Raw genomic sequence first — 21190 nt, 5'->3', positions numbered from 1 at the left:
TCCTTTTATTCCATTACATGTGCACTCGCGTGTGTGCACACACACACACACATACACACACTTATCAAGGAAACTTCTTCTCTTGGTTTTGCTTTTTAATAGTTCTTCTGGCTCTTAGAGTAGGTCTAGAAGTTAATTTTATTTTTCTGGAATCTTTTTTTTTTTTTTTTTTTTGATTCTTCTATGTTATCTTTGTTTACGGCTCCTGCTTCTTTGAATTCTATGTTATATGAATATATCTCTTCACCAAAGTAGATATTCTCTGATTCCCAAACTCCGTACATCTTGCATGCTTCTCTCAATTCTTAAGTAATTTTTTATATCCCCTTAGAAACCAATCTACAATTCTACCCTCCTATTCCTTGTCTTTGTATTTCCATAGCCTATTGCCCTCTTCCCAGTGATTGGGAACCCATCTCCATCTTGTAGTATGAAGAGAGTGACAGTTTAAAACACTGGCTATATTTTACTTTAAGATATATGTCCTATAATATGCAGAAAAATGTTAAATGAAATAATTAGCTAAAAATGATGTATAGTTAGCCTGATGTTTCTACTAATCCTTCATGAGAAGATTCAGGAACCATAGTATAAATGATACTTGGGGAAAATCTGAATCATCAATGAACATATAAACATATTATTTCTTGAAATTATATACTAAGGAATTTATTTTAACAACTTCCTATATATTACATTAATTTTTTTAAGTAGTCTAGATTTAAAGGTGGTAGCAAAGTGGCTCAGTAGGGTGAGGGTTTTGGCTAGCAGTCTTGATGACCTGAATTGAATTCCTGGAGCTCATATGGTGAAAGAAGAAAACCAAGTGTTTTAATTTATACTGTGACTTCCACATAAGCACTGTGGCATTCATAAACCTACACACCATGTAAATAAGTATAAAAAAAGTATTGAGGACTGAGAGATAGTTGAGTGATTGTGGTTGTTTGAATGAAAATGGTCTCCACAGGGTCATACTGTGTGGCAATATTAGGAGATGTGGCCTTGTTGGAGTAGTATCTTTTTGGAGAAAGTATATCACTGTGGAGATGGGCTTTGAGACCTTATATGCTCAAACTACACATGTCCAGTGTCAGTCTTCTTGCTGCCCGCTGATCAAGATGTAGAACTGTCAGCTACTTCTCCAGCACCATAACCACCTGCATGCTGCCATGTTACCCATCAAATTATGATAATGGAATAATAAACTTCTGAAACTGTAAGCCAGCACCTATTAAATGTTTTTCTTTACTATAGTTGCTATTGTCATGGTGTCTCTTCTAACCCTCACTAAGACAGTGATTAAGAGCTCTTTTGATCTTACTGAAGACCCAGATTCAGTTTGGAACATCCATATGCTGGCTCTCACCCATCCATCATTCTAGTTCCAGGGAGTACAATGCCTTCTGACTTTTATGGGCACTAGGCACATATTTTGTCTATAAACATATATACAGTCAGAAAACCTCTTACACAAAAGAAAAGTATCAAAATGTATATGACTTTGTTTTATACAAATTATTTGTGTATGGTTGAATATGCATCCTCCCATTATCCTGATCACATTTGGAAATGGGAAGATTATAAATTATGTCCTAGAAAGATTATAAATTATGTCCTAGAACCTTATATCACAGATACAAAGGGGTTACTCTCAGTCATGTTTGGCCATATTGAATAGAGTATTGATTTTTATTAATTTGTAAATTAAAAAAAAGCAGATCAGTCAGAATAAGAAAAGACAAGTAAGAAATTGTGACTGGTCTCTGTAGTCTAAAGAAGTACTCAAAGAAATAAGATGTTGTCTTTTTCTTTATGAAATATGAAAGCAAATCATATCTATATCTTTAGTCAGTTTACTTCTTGATGTCTGTTTTCAGGTACTATTGCAGAAATCGATTATCATGGAAATGAGTATTTTGAAATGGTCATTAAAATAAAATAAACTTTTGGATTTTTATGCTTCTCAATGATGTTATGAGATGGAATTTACAGTGATATGGTCCAATACAGTTAAATAAAGTAAAAATGAAAACTAGTTTTTTTGCATAACCAGTGTAATGCTCATCTCCCCATCTGAAATGATCCCCAATATAGGAGGTTGATGTTCATTTTCTTTAAAACATAATTGTTAGCATAGACTCTTAGTAGAGTATAGCACTAGACATTTCCTGGGGTACCATCTTTGTTGTCATGACCTTGGGGGCTTTTCTTTCATCTGAAAGTTTAAAATATGTTTTTTTCTTGATTTCTTTCTACTGTTACCCCTAGAAACTTAATAAGGGAACATTGGACTTTAATTTGTATGTCTGTATATTATGAGTACGCAAACTGCTTTAGTACCATTTAATATTGTTACTTTTGTTTAAGCAGTTGTGTAGGTGAGAAATTTTTACCTCCTGATATTTCCCCCTTTTTAAATTTATATTTATTTATTTGTAGTGGTTTGTGTGTGTAGATCAGAGAACAAGTTGCAAGAGTCAGTTCCCTACTTCCACCATGTGTGCCCTGGGGATTGAATTCAGGTCACTAGACTTGGCAGCAAGCATATGCCATGAAACATCATCTCATTGGGCCACATCCTGTGATTTCAACTTGCATTTCCCTGATGTTTGATGTGACACATCACATCTTTGCTTGTGTTAATGTGTCACCATGTACGTATCTTATCAGAAATGTCTTTCCCACACTTCCATCTCTGTTTTCATTTTCTATACCATTTTATAAATGATCTTAGAGTCTTCTTTGTGTATTTTTGTTACTAGTTACAATTTTGGTGAGAAATTTGTTTTGGTTCATTTTATGTGTCTAACGTTATTTGTAGCAGAATAGGTGTTCTCAATTTTTTATTATATAGATTAATAATTTTCTCTTTCAGGAATGATATGCTTGGTATAGTATTTAAGAAATCCTTGCCTATCCAAGGACCGCAATGACATTCTGTATTTTTCCAAATATTTTAGCTTTTATAGGTGGATATTTGGTTCATTTTTAATAAGCAGGCATTTTAAATGCAATTTACCTGATTGTTTTAGAGACTTATTTTTTGATGAAATAAATAATACAACTTTTACTTTATTAAATAAATATATTTTCGATGCTCCAAGGTAATGTTATTTTGAAAAAGTTCATTTTGGTGAATCAAAAATTATCAAAGCCCTCAAAATTATAACTTCTCATCTTTTTTTGACAGGTAGCAACATATGATTTTAGCTTTCCTGTCCTTATTAATTCCTTTAAGGCCTCAGAACTCTACTGTGAATATTTGTCACAGAAAAAGGTGTTGATGCCAAGAGTATCACCACTTATTCCACCATGTTTTGTTCAAGCTACTGGTATGTAATATTGAAAGTCAGCTGGTGTTTGTACATCTAAAAGTAAAGAAAAATAAGTATCATTTTTAGTTTTTACAATTTTGCATACTAGAAAGTAAAATCAATTTCTTTTTAATTAATTAATTTTATTCATTTATTATACTTCTCCACCAAAGTTTCCCCTCCCTCCTCTCCTCCCATTCTTCAACCCTCTTCCCCCTCACTCTCAATGCACTCCTCTCTTTCTGTTCAGAAAGGGGCAAGCCTGTTATCGGTGTCAACAAGGCATGGCATATCAAGTTGAGATAGGATTCAACTTCTCTCCTTGTATTAAGACTGGCCAACTATGAGGATTGGGTCCCTGGAAGCCAGCCAAAGCATTAGGTGCAGGCCCTGTTTCTACCACTAGGAGTCCTACAAGTAGATACAAATCATTCACACATGTAGAGGGCCTAGGTCTTTCCCATGTAAGCTCCCTGTTATTTCAGAGTATGTAAGCTACTATGAACTAAGGTTAGTTGTTTCTTTGTTTTTCTTTGTGATGATCTTGACATATATCCTCTACCCTTGTCACTGACCCATACAGTCCTTCCTCCTTTTCTTCAACAGGTTTCCCCAGGCTCAGCTCAGATACAGTTCCCTGTATCTGTTTCCATTAGTCACTGTATAAAGACTCTCTGATGACAATGGGGATAGTTACCAATTGATTACAGGAAATAGCAAGACCAGGAAACTTATCCACTATTGCTAGGAGTCTTAGCTGCGGTCACCCTTGCTGATTTGTGGGAGTTTCCCCTTGTTCAAGATTTCTACATGAACCCCAAATCCCCCCCATTCTCAATATTTCATTCCCTAATCTGTCCCTCCATTCACTCTCCCAACCCATTACTTCATGTTCCCAACCCCACCAGCCCTGAGTTTACCTAGGAGATCTCTTCTGGTTCCCTTTCCTAAGGAAATGCATGCTTTCCCATTCCCTTTGAACCCTCCTTGTTACATAGATTCTCTGGAGCTGTGGATGGTAGCATGATTAACCTTTACTTTACAGCTAATATCCACTTATAAGTGAGCCCATACCATGTTTTTGTGGGTAACCTCACTGGGAATGATTCTTTTCTAGTTCCATCCATTTGCATGATGTCATTGTTTTTAATCTGATGAATACTCTATTTTGTATGTGTACTGCATTTTCTCTATCCATTCTTCAGTTGAGGGTCATGTAAGTTTTTTTTTCAGGTTCTGGCTATTATGAATAATACTGTTATGAATATAATTGAACAAGAGTCTTTGTGGAATGATTGAGAATGCTTTGTGTATATGCCCAAGAGTGGAATAGCTGGGCCTTAAGATAGAATCATTCTAACTTTTCTGAGAAAATGCCATATTTACACTCCTTACTTATAATGAAGTGTTCACTTTGTTCCATATCTTCTCCAGCACAAGCTGTCATTAGTGTTTTTAGTGTTTCTGATCTTACACCATTCAGACTGGTATAAGATGGAATGTCAGCTTCCCAATGGCTAGGGATGTTGAAGTTTAAAAGTTCCTTAAGTGTATCCCAGCCATTTGAGATTCTTCTGTTAAGAATTCTGTTTAGATCTGCACCCCATTTTTAATTGGATTATTTGTTTTATTTGTGTCTAGTTTCTTGAGGGTTATTTTTTATCTGTTTTGGAGATGAGCCTTCTCTGCAAAAGTGGCATTGGTGAAGATCTTTTCCTATTTTGTAGGCTGCTGATTTTTTTCTTAGCGACAGTGTCCTTTGCCTTACAGAAACCTTTCAGTTTTATGAGATTTCATTTATTAATTGTTGATCTCAGTGTCTGTTTAACTGATATTCTATTCAGAAAGTTGTCTCCTTTGTCAATGTGTTCAAGGGTTTTTACTACATTCTCTTCTATCAGTGGTCATTGTACCTGGATTTAATTGAGGTCTTTGATCCATTTGGATTTGACTTTTGTGCAGCGCAATAAATATGGATCTATGTGAATTCTACAATTTTGGCATCTAGTTATTTTTTTCTTTTTTTTTGGTCACTTGAATTGTCTTTTAATTACCTGTTACCTAAAACATCAGGGCAGACAAAATGCAGCATTCTTAAAGTGATGCATATATATATGCATCTCTTTAAGAATGCATATATATATATATATATATATATTTGGAGTGAATACACATTTTATATATATATAATATATATATGTATGTGCATATATATTATTCCTCTTCATTCTTCTTCATATATATGTATATTACTCCTATTCATATATATATGAACATAAATATATTTCTGTGTGTATTTGTTTCTTTGTCTCTTTTTATTATTTCCCAGTTCCCTCTTCCTCCTATCCTCCCATGACCCCCCCCCCCCAGACTCCAGGATATTCAAAACAACTCTGTACAATAAAGAAACTTCAGGAGGCATCACCATCCCTGACTTCAAGCTTTGCTGTAGAGCTATAAACCTGAAAACAGCTTGTTATTGGCATAAAAATAGACAGGTAGACCAATGGAATTGAATCAGAAATCCTGATAATAACCCACACACCTACGAACACCTGATTTTTGACAAAACAGCTAAAATTATACAATGAAAGGAAAAAAGAATCTTCAACAAGTGGTCCTGGCACAACTGGATGATGGTGTGTAGAAGTCTACAGGTAGATCCATATCTATCATTATGCACAAAACTTAATTCCAAATGCATCAAAGACATCAACATAAACCCAGCCACACTGAACCTCCTAGAAGAGAAAGTGGGAGGTACCCCTGAATGATTTGGCATCTAGTTAGACCAGCACCATTTGTTGAAGATGATTTCCTTTTTCTATTATATAATTTTTTTCTTATTTGTCAAAAATCATTTGTCCATGGGTGTGTGGATTTACTTCTCAATCTTATATTCAATTCCATTGATCAACCTATCTGTTTTTATGCCAATACCATTCTATGTTTTTTACTCTGTCCCTGTTTTGGAGCTTGAAGTCAGGGATTGGTAATACCTCTGGAAGTTCTTTTGTTGTACAAGATTGTCTTAGTTATTATTCTTTATTTTATTCCATTCAGTATTGTCTGTGAAATATTGTGGTGTAATTTTGATGGGTATTGCGTTGACTTTTAGATTGCTTTTGGTAAGATGACCATTTTTACTATGTTAATTCTACTGATCCATGAGCATGGGAGACCTTTCTGTTTTGGGGTATTTTTGCTTTTCCATTTCTACATGATTGATATAGAGATCATGTTAAAATCCCTTATTTTTTCTTTCAATATTGAATTTATTCAATGTTTATGGCTTTGTTTTACATGTAATTCATTGGCAGTATATTTTATAAAATGAAATTTGTGGATATGGAAATCAAGGTTATCTTATAAATGTTTGAAATGGAATTTTACTTTTTGACTAGAAGTATAAAACAAACATTTAATTCTTGGCTATTTCATTTTTCAAAATAGACTAAGTAGTGTCCACAATCTTTTTACCAACATTTTTTTACTTTTCTCCTGAAGTATTGCGAGCACCATTGGAATTATCCAGCACTGAGTTTGTCTTTAAAATCCCATTATATGAGATTCAACATAGTAAGGAGATCACAAGAATTCAGGTATATAATTACTATACTTTATAATTCATAATTATTTTATAATTTTTTTAGTTGTCACTTCCTGAATTCATTATTTGAAAGAGTGAACTATTGCCTATGTGTAAGTTGTCACATTTATTCAGAATATTTGGAGCAACAACACTGGATTGTTTAGAGAATAGTACATGTGGATACACATAAGTATATAATTTAGGTATATATAAATATACATACATATATTATTTACAATATGTGTCAGTATCATGTGTTTGAATATATGTGTTTATAGCTGCTAAATGTTAAGTGGCCCATGGGCTTTGGGATTTTTCTGTCATTAACCCCATCTCACTGTAGGGGCACTGGATTAGAGATAGACATGATATCTTCTGGCCATTCGTTAGTTTCTGGACCTTTCAAAGCACATTGCATTGCTGGCTATCTAGGCACTCTACCCACTGAACCATCTTCTGTGTGCTCAACTAAAAATAACTTTATAAATAAATTTTTACTGCTATGAGTTTGTGTTCATGATGCATCTATGTGGACATGCTTTTCATGCTGTATGTTTAGAGGTCAGAGGAAAACTTTGTAGAATTGGTTCTCTTTTCCTTTACTGAATACTAGGGACTGAATTAGGTTGCCAGTGATGTATTACAAGTTCCTTTTCCCACTGAGCCTCATCGTTGGTACCCAGAGATTTTTTTTTTAACTCAAGCATACATGTCATAACTTTTAACTGCATACATAGATAATTTGAATTAGTGTCTAATATATTTCCATATATATGCATACACACACACACACATATATATATATATATAGAAATGTGACAAGAAGCAGTCTTAATAGTGAAGAAGAAAAAAAAGACATGTATATGAAAAAACATAATATATATCTCTTAAGTTGTATTTCCCTGGCCTTTTACTCTAGTGTATTATTACTCCTACAATCAGCTTTTTAAAATATCTTTATTATTAGTGATAAAATATATAGGGAAAATAACATTGCATTGATTAAAATAGAATGTATGAAATTAAGAATTGTGGAGAAATAAATTATCTCTACTGAAATTATAATGGAATTTTTAGACACAGCATAAAAGGACAGTAAAATTTCTTTTAATAAACCCTATGTGTATACAAATCTAATATGTGGGATAGATAAAATAACTTTAGCGTCTTGCAATGTATTCCAGATTTGAAAATGAAATTATTTTACATTATTGAACTTTCTTGTTTTGGTTTATGTGACCAGGGGACAGAGTGTCTGAATCACTTGTTAATACTCCATTATGATTAAGGTACTAGCAGGAGCCATGATTTTTTCCTGAGACTTTAGGGGAAAATTCATAGCACTGCTTTCTTCAGCTTATAGAGGACAGTCACATTTCTTTTCTAAGGTTCTAGTGGGAAAATGTTAACAGTGGTAACATTTGACATCACATGAAAAATGTATGTGGCAGGCATAACAGTGATTCATAGTAACTACCTGATTTCTTTCCTTTTCTCCAGTTTCTTAGTCAGTACTTTGGCAGTGATGTGATTTAACTTCAAAGGATTAGGGGATTTTAAGAAAACATTCACTTATATAATTTAGATTATTTCCTGTAAGAAAGACTATTCTCTTTGTTTTACTATGCCAGTATGACATAACAAATTTTCTTATTATTTTGCTGTAAATCATTAATACATTTATTTAAGAGCCCTTTTAGGTGTTTTTTTTTTTTTTTTTGGCATGCTAACATCACCATAGTCAAATGCTTAGATCTTGTCCTTAACAACAAAATTTTATAATGCATTTATTAAGCTCTAAAAGTGTCTTCTTTTGTATGTTTATATGAACAGGATCTTGTCTTATATAATATTTCAAAAAAAACCGTTCAGTGGTCTTTGGATATTGGTAAAATCGACAAACTTTTCAAAAGTGGCATATTCAAATTTACTGCACTGATTGGAAGTCTGAAACCAAATGAAAAGTATACTATTTCCATACATTTCTGTCCAAGTATGTATTTTTCTCGCTTAAAAATGTTTTTAAATTTTTATTTTATGTGTATTAGTGTTTTGCATTCATATGTGTATGTATAATATTCCTTATGTATGCCAGGGATCTGTTGATGCCCAAAGCTTGTGGTGTTTCCTCTAGAACTGGAGGTACAATTGGTTGTAAGCTTGGTACTAACTGCTGAGCCATTTCTCCAGTGCCTGGTAGCCTTTCTTAATCTTCAAAGCTTTGAGAGTTTCATTCAGCAAATCCCTTTCTCAGTAGTCCCTTTATATCCTTCCAGCAGTTTCTGATGTCATCTTCATGTTCTGTATACCAAAGCGCATTCACAGCTTTCATTAAAAGCATTGGAAACATCTGAACAAAGGTAGTCCTGTCATACTATTTCCATGTATTATTTATTTCTCCCATGTAGTAAACATTTCCTCCCCAGTGTACAATCATCCCCTCCCCTACAAATACATTGAAATTGTTTTCTGGATCTCTAGAGAAGGCATACTTGAAGCCACATTGTTTTATTTTTTTAATAAAGCTTTATTTAATCTAACTTCATCTGGCAGCATTGTTCTTGGGTTCACTATTCTGCCTCAATAGTCTTTACTATCATGGTATATTTTATTAATAGTTCTTATATACAATTTGGAAAGTAAATTAACCTATAACAATTTTTCCCCATAGGGGAGCCCATAACCTATCGAGCTGATGTTGCTATACGTTTAAATGATAATTTATTTGACTATAGAACATTAAGTTTGATTGGAGAGATACAATCACCAAAGATACTTTTTGATCCACCATTTATATGTTTTACTCCTGTTCCTTTGGATATTACAGCTGGGGTGGATATCAGAATTTTGCCACAGAACTATTTCAGGTAAATTCTTAATATGACTTTTCTACATCATTATATATAATTTTGTTTGTATCTATTTTATGTGAAAATTATATCCTATACCTGACTTCTTGATATTGTTTGGAAGTATTAAGCATTTCATTATACACTGACCATTTTAAAATAAGTTTTTATTTAAGTTTGAAACAAGCTTGTTTTACATGTCAATCTGAGTTGCAGCACCCTCCCGTCCTTTCCTGTTCTCCTCACAAATTCTCATCCCATCCCCCTTATGCTCCCCAGGAAGGGTGAGGACTGTCATGGAAAGTCTTCATAGTCTGTCATATCATTGGGAGCAGGGCCTAGGCCCTACCCCATGTTTCTAGGCTGAGGGAATAACCCTCTATATGGAATGGGCTCCCCAAGTCCATTTGTATACTAGGGATAAATACTGATTCACTAGCAGAGGTCCCTAGACTGCCCAGTCCACCCAAAAACACCACATTCATGGAATCTGGGCCTGTCCATGCTGGTTTCCCAGCTATCAGTCTGGGGTCCATGAGCTCCCTGTTGTTCAGTTCAGCAGCTTCTGTGGGTTTCTCCATCCTTGTCTTGACCCCTTTGTTCATCACTCCTCCCTGTCTGCAACTGGATTCTAGGAGTTTGGCTCAGTGTTTAGCTGTGGGTATCTGCTTCTGCTTCAGTCAGCCAGTAGATGAAGGTTCTAGGATGGCATATATGGTAGTCAACAATGTCATTATCAGGGAAGGGCATTTAAGGTAGCCTTGCCACTATTGCTTAGATTGCTAGTTGAGGTTTCCCTAGTGCCAGATTACTATTGAAACCTATAATGGCCCCCTCTAATATGGTATCTCTTTTCTTGCTCTCCTCTATTCTTTCCCTAACTCAATCTTCACATTCCCTCATGCCCGCCTCCCCACTCCTCTTACTCCTAACTCCCTCTGCCCTCCCGACATGCTCCCAATTTGCTTTGGTGATCTTGTCCCTTTCCCCTTTTCCCTGGAAACATGTATGTCTCTCTTAGCATCCTCCTTCTTTCCTAGCTTTTCTGGATGCATGGATTGTAGGCTAGTAATCCTTTGCCCTATGTCTAAAAACCATATATGAGTGAATACATACTATGTTTTTCTTTTTGTGACTGGAATACCTCACTCAGGATGGTTCCTTCTAGGTCCATCCATTTGCCTGAGAATTTAGATTCCATTTTTGTTTATATGTTTTGTTTTGCACCAAGTAGTACTTCATACTTCACTGTGTAAATGTACCACATTTTCTCCATCCATTCTTCATTTGAGGAGCATTTAGGTTGCTTCCCTGTTCGGGCTATTACAAATAATGCTTCTTTGAACACAGTTGAACAGATTTCTGTGTTATATGAATGTCCATCTTCTTGGTATATACTTAAGAGTGGAATTACTATATCTTGAGGTAGGCTGATTCCCATTTTCCTGAGGAACCTAAGGTTCTGATTTCCAAAGTGGCTGTGCAAGTTTGTACTCCCACAAGCAGTGGCAGAGTGTACCTCTTTCTTTGAATCCTCTCCAGCATAACCTGTGTTTGGTGTTTGTAATTTTAGCCATTCTGACAGTAAGACGGTATCTCGGAGTTGTTTTGACTTGCATTTCCCTGATGGCTAAGGATGTTGAGCATTTTCTGCCATTTTAGATTCTTCTATTGATAATTCTCTATTTAGTACTGTAGCCCACTTTTTAATTTGATAATTTGTTATTTTGTTAACTAGCTTCTTGTCTTCTTTTTATATTTTGGAAATCAGCCCTCTGTCAGATGTTGGTTTGGTGAATATCTTTTCCAATTCTGTAGGTTGCTGTTTTGTCTTGTTGACTGCGTCCTTTGCCTTATAGAAGCTTTGAAGTTTCAGGATGTCCCATTTGTTAAGTGTTAATTTCAGTGTCTGTGCTACTGGTGTTATTTTCAGGATGCTTAAACATACTGCTGCATACATTTTCTTTTTGAAAATATAAATACACATTCTATTTAAATTAATGCTTATACTTTGAGAAAAAAGTATATGTTAATTTTTTATGTTAAACAGAAATTCAAATCTACAGTTCAAGATTCCCACTGCAAAACTTCTTGATGATGATGAGATTCACCCACTTACTGTGACATTTCCTAAAGGAAGAGTTATTACTGGCTCTAATACTGGAATTAATGATGAGCTACCATGTCATCTTAGCTTCAGTTCATCTAAACCCGTTTCATTTTTTGCCAATCTTCTCTTTTGTGATGACAAAAATAATTGGTAAGATATTTAATTGTGGATGCTTTTGTACTTGACATTGAAGGAAACTACCTTTATATCCCATATTTTTGTAAAGTAGTAAAAGGAGTGACATCTACTATTATGATTTTGGCCCTAAATTTTTAATGTTCCAAATATAAATTTGTTTTCATGAAAAATAGCAAAATAGTAAATTATATGCATTTATAGTGCTATAACTTAGTTAACGTGATTTGGGGGGACACATTTTTGCATGTGTAAATGAAAGGTGATGATATAAGTAAAAGGTTTGCAAGCAGTAAATTAAAGCATGAAGTGTGGAGGTATAACCAGATTCTTTTACTAATGATAGTTTTGGTGTTTTGGCCTTGTGGAATGTAGTACAACATAGCCCAGAAGAAAGCTTGAAGGACAACAGTGTCATGGTACATAGATTATGTTATACATAAACTTTTATTTTGAGCAGCTATGTAATATATATATATATATATATATATATATATATATATATATATGTGTGTGTGTGTGTGTGTGTGTGTGTGTGTGTGTGTGTGTGTATTCACAAAATATAAGAAATCTATTTAATTTTTTCCTACTATATTTTTGAACCCATTTCATCTCTTTCTTTTTTCCTATTTATTTCCAGTACCTCCTTTCTGAAACCTATAAATACAGATAGATATACAACATATAAATACAGACACACATAATGAAAACTCAGTTTAGTATATAGTAAATATATTCATTAGAGTCTTCACAGACAGAAGCATGGGAGCTTGGTAGATGGCTCTGTGGATAAAGCACCTCTGTCTGTACCAGTAGTTCTCGGTCTGAGGAAGTGTCCTCCAAGTTCAGGGAGATCTCATATACCAAAAAATCGGTGGAAATTGATTGAGAAAAAAAAATCAAGTATTCTTCTACTATTCATATATATCATACTACATATGAACGTGCTCTCCCCCTCCTCCCTTCATTCCTCTCTCTCCCCCTCTCTCTCTCCCCCTTTCTCTCTCATACACACACGTAAGGGATGTACAGGAATATAATTTCTGTGTTTTTATCACTGTATTATTAGTATTCCCAGATGTAAAATTGTTTCCACAGAATAATTTAACTTCATTGAATACTATGATTGATGAAAGAATCTGTCACACATTTAATCAAAATGTATTTATGAATGATTCTTACTAAAAATAAACTTAATATAATTGAGTCCTTACAAACTACTTTATATATTTAGTAGTTAAGTTAATACTGTTTGTAAAAACAACAAAGAATGTATTGCATCACAATTTAGAATCAAAACAAGTAATATATTTATTGAAACTATAAAGATGGGGTGATATGGTGCTATAAAGTTATCCTCTCAGAATAGTTCTCAGGTTGGGATATAGCTCAGTGGAATAGTGATTTATTACATGTGTAAGGAATTAAGTTCAAATATCAACAGAGGGCTTGGAGAGGAAAGAAGATAAGAGATAGAAAGGCAGATTATTTTAACAAGATGGGATTAGAAAAAACAATAGTTAAAGGTGAATAGGTTAGGAACATAGCCAGAGATACTTACTCTCTTGTCGTGGAATGACTGAACTCAAAATGGTTGCTTCCTAAAAGCATGTGTAAATAAGTAAGATTATGGAATATATTGGATAAGTCACAGCTACAACAACAGTGTCTAGCAACTTTGTGACAGTTGTTAGGATTTGCACCCATGAATGAAATGGGGCATTTTATGACTTTGAGTTTGTGATACAATGTATTAGTTATCACATTTGAAAACGGCAATCAGCCGCATGTAAACCACAATCAAAATAAAAACTAAAACAAAAAACACAAAAGTCTGCTTCTAGCATTTCTTACCCTATTTATTAATGAAAATGATTCTTGCCTATCAAGAAGATTTTTGATTATTCTGTTGTGAGCCCATTCAATGTTAACTGACTAAAAATCAATTTTTCTGATATTTCTCCTGGAAATGATATGAAAACAAATAACAACATGCTTGTGGCACATCTCATCTATTATATTTAAGAACTCATAAATGGATAAATATGATATCATAATCTATGGAATGATTGACTCTAAAGAGAAAGACAGGAAAATTCTCTCTATGTACTCTCTGGGTAGATATATATGGCATTCTAGGAGATGTGATATTTGAGCAGGGGTCATTGTAGATTTAATAGAAATAAATTCATTAAAAGTACATAATTAATTTTTCCATGTATCAAAAATTGAACAAAATATGACACTATGACTAATTTATTATTGTTGTTGTTTCTAAGAATGATCCAGTGGCTAATTTTCAGGCACAGACCTCTATTTTTAAGAGAATGTTTGAATCAAAGGTTCTTCTTCCTCCTTACAGGAGCTTCACATAGAAAGGGCAGAAGGAATATACACAGAAACTCAGTTGTAACTAGGCATGAAGATTGCCTATCTCCAAATCATTCTCATTGTATTTTCAAATTGATATTTGTCCTTGTATTTTGTTCATAGAATTCTTACTTTTGTCCATGGCAGACTGTTGGGATTGCTGATTTTCTGCTGAGATAAAATATTACATTGTATATAAATGGCATTATAGTAAAATAGAGCTTTATGCTTTTTCTTCATAAATGTAAAAGTTGGCTTGAAGCTTTTACTTTTCATGAATCCTAATACTAATGGAAAATATTTCTTATACTTTACTTCTAATTTAGAAGCCTTGTTGAGTGAAGAATTTATTATAGATACATAGTTATGTTAATCAAAGCTGAACTCTCATAGATAAGCTCTACAATGAGTGTCTTAGTTTGTTTTTCTATTGCTCTGAAGACACATGAGATCTCTTATAAAAGAAGATATTTAATTGGGGCTGGGTTACAGTTTCAGATGTTTAGTCCATTATTGTTGGTAAGAAGCTTGGCATCATGCAGGCAGACATGGTGATGGAGAAGGAGGTAAGAGTTCTACATCTAGATTCAACTTCCCAGTCATATATACATGATACTTTCTCACAGCAGACAATTCTGGTCCTTTAGTTCTTGCTATCTCTTTTGCTATCTATTTGATGGTGGTCTCTGAGCTGTAGGTTTAGGGGTTGTGCTGTTGATATACCCATTGGTACTGGGCACCACATAAGTAGCTTTTCTCTATATATTGGTCAGTTGTGGAATTCTGAAATGGACTGCAATGAGAAGTTTCTTTGAATTCTCTCTTACTGAGCAGGGCTTAAGTCCAAATAGGAAGCTGTTGGCCACTCTCAAGATATAATTGTCCATTATGTATCAAGATGTAATTGTACATTATGTACCCTTGGGAAAATCTTGTCCTGCTAGTCAAGTTTGTTGTCTGTGGGCTTTAAAGCTGGGTAGGAATATTGATTGCTGCTTTTCTTCTGTAGCTTGCATAGCACCCTACAGGACAATGAGAGCTAGATCTCGCAGAAGAGTCTTCCAGGACAGTTCTAACTCAAATTGTCCATTCCTTGTTTCTGAAATGTGTGATGTCTTCAGCATTAGGGTCTTCAAGTTCTGTAAAGGAACCAAGGACAATTGTAATATCCTATGTTATTTTACAAATCTCTTGGACTTCTTTGACCTCCACCTCAAAGAAGTTTCTTCTGCCCTGTGCAGAAGTTTTGTTAAATAGCGTTTGTTTCTTGGGGGAGATGATTACTCCAAGTAGTATCACCCAAAGTGGTATAATTTTATTTGTGTGTGTGTGTGTGTGTGTTCATGTGTTATGTTATTTTCCTGTTGTTTGAATGCCTTTTCCCTCAATTCCATGATTTTATTTTATTTTTAATACGGACAAATATGATTCCACTGTGTAGATATACCCTATTTTCATTATCTGTTTCATTAATTGTTTACAGTTAAGAGAAATTTAGAGTATTTCTGTTCCCTGATTATTGTGAAAGAAGCAGCAGTGAAGGTGGTTGAGCAGGGATTTGTGGAGCAGGGTGTTGCATCCTTTGTACTTGCACTCAGGAGTGTTGTATCAGTATAGATTTATTTTTAGCTTTCTGATAGAATTATTAAACCTGATTTCCATAATAGCTGAATCCATTTGTTGTCCCTCTAATAATGTATAAGTATTGCCATTTCCCATATCATTTGCATCATTTGTTGTCATGATTTTCTTGAACTAAGCAATCTTCACAGTGGTATGATAAAATCCAAATTCAGTTTTAATTTGCATTTCCCTAATTGCTTAGGATGTTTAATCCCCCTTAAAATTTTTCATGATTTCATTACTGTCCTCGTTTGTATTTTTCTTGCTGTGAAGAGACACTATGACCATGACCATGACAATTTATATAAAGGAAAATGATTCGGTAATTTAGAGTACAGAGGTTTAGTCTGTTATCATAATGGCAGGAAGCATGGTGGCATACAGGCAGGCAATCCAGAATTCTACATGTGGATGGGCACTCAAAAGGAAGAGAGAGAAAAACATTGTGCTTGGCTTGATCATTTGAAATCCCAAAGCTCATACCCATTGGCATACTTCCTCTAACAAGGCCAAATCTATACCAATAAAGCCACACCTCCTAATAGTGCCACATCTTGTGGGATCGTGAGACCCATTTTTATTCAAATCATCATAAGTACCAGTGTATATCTAGTTTATTAACAAATGAATATAATTATTTTGATTTTTTTACATGAAATGGTATGTAACACTTTATTTGAATAGGAAAATTGAATGGATTATTAAATAAAGCATGCTTCAAAGGAGAATCAAGTTTGAAAGGGTAAGTGTAAAATCAGTACAGGGATATTAGCAGATGAGGTAAAACTAAATGAATTTAACTTAATTCATAACATGCCACAGTCATTACAGTTTTGTTTAGTGCTTGGTCACCATCACCTATTTTTCTCTATGCTTGGATATATTCAAGAGATTGTAACAAAAAGGTTTAAACCTGATAGACTTCTTTAGGATCCTATCATGTTCATTTATGGCTTTGAGAATTCACAGCTACTTGTCTATAAATATTTTATGTTTATTTATTATTAGTTTATGATGATTATATTTGTATGTAATTTTGTCTACTTTTATGTCTGTATGCCACCTGCAAACAGTGTCTATGGTAACTAAACGAGGACACCAGATACTGTGGAACTAGAGTAACTATTGGTTGTGATCCACCATGTAGGTGCTAAGAGTACCTACCTGGGCCCTCTGCAAGAGCGGCCAATGCTTCCAACTGATGAGCTATCTCTCCATCCCTGTATATAAATATTTAAATATCACCTATATGAAATGTTATTTTTCATTCAGAGAACATTATAGTTCTAATGGTTTCAGTAATAATGTCCCTGCACATTTGTGATTACCTGACATTGGGAAGCATCAGTGTACTTTAGCAGCCATATTGTTATTGAAATGTGTGTCTTATGGATTATTGGCACACAATTTTCTGAGTGGGCAATTCATTTGTCAATTCACAACTAATAAAATTTGTATTTCTCCTTAACAATTGCAACATACATTGTGGATTTAGCATTATGGCAGATAAAATACAGGGTGTGTAAGAGAACTTTTACAAAGTATATAATTGATAATAGCTGAAAAATCATTGTTATTTCCTGGATATTTTTTGTACCTTGTATTAGGAAGTTGTGTTAGACGTAATGCATGTATTTGCTCACTATTCTTGGGGAGTAGAAAACAATAAGAACAGTGATATGTTCTGCTATAATCACTTGTTCCTTATTGATTACCCATGTCTGTGAAAACCTGCTTATAATTGCACCTTAATTCTATTTTTACAATAGATCTGTTAAAATAAATTACAGGATTACACAAAGTCTCTGTTACCAGTATTTTTGAATGTTTAACATAGAGCATGGCTGGATTATAATAAACAACAAATATAAAATGTTAAGTTATTTTAATTCATTCATCATTCACTTGAAGCAGCAAAACATTGCTTTAGAAATCTTCCACAAAAATTGGCAGATTTCTAAAATCTTACAAGATAATACTTTCTACCCTTATTAAAATGATATTTCTTTTAACAACAGGTAGTAGAATAAAAAGTATCCATAGATGTTATATTCCCACTCTCCTTTTTCTTTTCCATTCACCTACACTGCTTGGCACCAGAGAGAGCTTGCTGACATGTGTAGATCATGCTCAGCTGGTTTCTCCATTTAAAGGAAGCATCACTGTCCCATTCAGTTTGTCTCTTAACCTGACTCATGCCTTGTCTTCTTCATCAGACTCTTAGAAGAACGTGGTTGAATAAGGAGATGACTAGCACCTGAGAACCTCCTGGTATAACCATCTATCTCCCTTTCATATTCCTAGTACATAGCCTGGATATCTAGCCTCTGAAACATTTTTATTATTGATTGATTGCTCAAGAAATTATTTCAGTCAAATTACAGAATTTGATTGCATTATGTGCTTCATACATAGAACATTAAGTGTTTAAATAACAAAAGGAATGTACAAACATTATAAAAGTTCAAAGAAGTCTGAATTTTAAGGAAATACCATTAGCAGTTGATATCCTTTCCTTCTAAACCCATAGGAATCATGTAATAGAAATTTGATATGTGCCAGGCAGTGGTGGTGCACACTTTTAATCCCAGTACTTGGAAGGCAAAGTTCAAGGCCAGCCTCCTCTATAAAGCTAGGTCCAGGACAGACAGGTGGCAAAACAAATAGAGAGGAATGTGACATGCTGCAATATATTACTTTCAATTATGCAAACTAATGGAGTCATATTTATACATAAGCATCAGGATATATATGTATGTATGTATGTATGTGAATTATTTTTATAATAATGTAGTGTGTGTGCGATATTTTCCCACATATTTTGGACAACAAAATAGGGTGGCAAGACATTTTGGGATTTGTTGGACAGCTCTGACACTTATTAAGTAAATCCAAACTTTGTGTTTTACTGACTAAAATAATGATGTATGTTCTAGAGTTTTGTATGTTTCAACGTTATAGATGATCTCTACTGTGATAAGTGTACATTGGAATTCCTAGGATAAGGTTTCCTTGTCCTGGTCCTCAGCCTAAATAATACACAAGTACTATCTATGGCAGGTATCAAATATTTTAGCAAATATATTATTGATTGTGTGTGATTACATAGGATATATTTTGTTATCGGTATTTGAATTTAAAAGAATTGCTAGTAGATTTGCATATATTATTTTAGAGATTTTAGTCAAGAATATCTGTTTCTGGAATAAATTCTTCTTGAGCAAATACAGTTATCAATTTTTTCCCATTCATTGAAAGTATGACTTTGAGTACAGTATAAAACATATACTTGTAATGATGATGTTGAGTGTAGTTACTGTCACAGTAAATTGCATTTTCACAGAACTGGTCTAGCATCTCCCTCTCTACCTCCTTCTCCTTTGTCATCTCTTTTTCCCATCTCTCCACTTTCTCTGTACCTCATCTTTTCTCATCTCTTCCCTCTCTTCTTTCTTCCCCTTCTTATCTCTCTTCTCCCTCTCTTTCCTCTTTCTCCCCTCTCTTTTTCCCTCCTTCACCTACTCTTGTTCCATTTTTTATGTTTTTACACTGTGTACTCCCTTTAGATGGCAATATCTCAGCCTGGCATATCTTTTCCTCCTTTTTTGCTTTTGTTGAGATGAGATTGAAGATCTCATCACATCAGTTTTCTTTGTTTTTGTTTTCTGTTTTTTTTTTTTTTTTTTTTTTACCTTAGGATTCAGAGTTTGAACTTAGCCTGGCATACTTGCACTGCTAGTAACTTTCTTTACTCAATTAGAGATTTCCTGGCTCTCAACACTGATCTTCTACCTTCATAGAAATTGTGTCTCCCCCAGGTGTTTTATAGAAAAGGGTTTGGAAAAAAACATCATACCAAGTAGTTCCCACCCCTTCTGTGCTTCACTTTATAAATTGACATGAAGAAATAAAGTGTTTGTAGAAAGTTCTATCCTCCTTGAACTAGTTCTGATGGAAATAAAATGTAATAAATCTGATAAATATAAAATGATACCATATTACTTAACATTATGTTTGATATTTTTTCAGGTCATCATAATAGTTCCTATGCTATTGAAATACAAATATATTGTAATTAGTTGCCATTTATTTCAGAGATTGAATATGAAATATAAACATTATTTCTCTTTAAGTATTAACAAGTACAGTTATAGTAATAACAAAGCTGACTTTTATACTTTAATCTATCTATAATGATACAAATGAATAAACTGTCTCAGTTTCCATGCTATATAATTTACCTGATTTCTAATCTATATGCAACTAACTCTATATTTTGAATAGTCCTTTTTTCCCTATCCTTTCAGACACTGATTTTTCTTTATTCCAGGTAAAGTCAAATATTTTGGACTTCAACAAGCCTGTTTTAAAATAGAAAAAAGTACACATTTTGAAGTTTTAAAATAAGAAAAAGAAAACTGTACTTTTTCAAGCTTTTTCCTTGCAACAAAATGTTTTTTCAGGATCCATTTTATTTTATTTTTCAATTAAAAACAACCTTAGATATTAATCCCACTTCCCTTCCCTCCCATGTCCTCCCTTTCCCCCACCAACTCCCCATCCCACCCCTATCTGCTTCCAGGGAGGGGGAGGCCTCCTTTGGGGGATCATCAAAGTCTTTCACATCATTTCGGAAAGGGCCTTGGTGCCCCCACGTATATCTAGAATGAGAGAGTATCCCTCCATAGGGAATTGATCATTCTCCTTTTGTTTGTTCATGTGGTGCTTTTGTTTGGTAGCAAAGAAACCAAATCAGCCTTTTTTGTACACCAAGGAAATGTTCCCTGAAAAATTAATTCAAGCTAGAAGAATCTAAGTACATTGATGATCACATCAAACATATGCAAGATTTAAAAGTAAAAGTATGGCCAGTTGTTGGTGGCTCATGGCTTTAATCCCAGGACTTTGGAGGCAGAGGCAGTCAGATTTCTCTGAGTTCGAGGACAGCCTGGTCTACAGAGCTAGTTCCAGGACAGTCTCCACGGCAACACAGAGAAATCCTGTCTTGAAAAACCAAAAAGATGAAAAAAAAATAAGTAAAAGTATGAGCCTCAATCTAATTCTCCGGTATTCTGTTGGAATGCGGTGCCACCATACAGAGTTTCCTATTCTATTGAGGTTATTATTTATTTTCTTGAGACAGCTACCTGTGCTGTTAAGATCCCCTACAATATAGGTGGGCAGATATGATCCT

The 21190-nt window shown here is 34.1% G+C and overlaps 1 protein-coding gene across 1 annotated transcript in view; it reads left to right on the top strand.

The window, feature by feature from the left end:
- Nucleotides 1–21190, top strand: part of Cfap47 (cilia and flagella associated protein 47) — a gene marked incomplete at its 3' end in the record, with an annotated part of 113053 nt that overhangs the window by 77197 nt on the left and 14666 nt on the right. The window contains exons 22-26 of the mRNA XM_051179566.1: nucleotides 3194–3335; nucleotides 6825–6919; nucleotides 8743–8902; nucleotides 9581–9776; nucleotides 11809–12018. Coding sequence (XP_051035523.1) covers nucleotides 3194–3335; nucleotides 6825–6919; nucleotides 8743–8902; nucleotides 9581–9776; nucleotides 11809–12018 — 803 coding nt within the window. The remainder of the gene's footprint in view (nucleotides 1–3193; nucleotides 3336–6824; nucleotides 6920–8742; nucleotides 8903–9580; nucleotides 9777–11808; nucleotides 12019–21190) is intronic.

The sequence above is a fragment of the Phodopus roborovskii genome, unplaced genomic scaffold, assembly GCF_943737965.1.
Source record: "Phodopus roborovskii unplaced genomic scaffold, PHOROB, whole genome shotgun sequence".
Lineage (NCBI taxonomy): Eukaryota > Metazoa > Chordata > Mammalia > Rodentia > Cricetidae > Phodopus > Phodopus roborovskii.
Note: the sequence above shows the minus strand (reverse complement) of the source record. Positions and strands in the feature narration are given on the sequence as shown.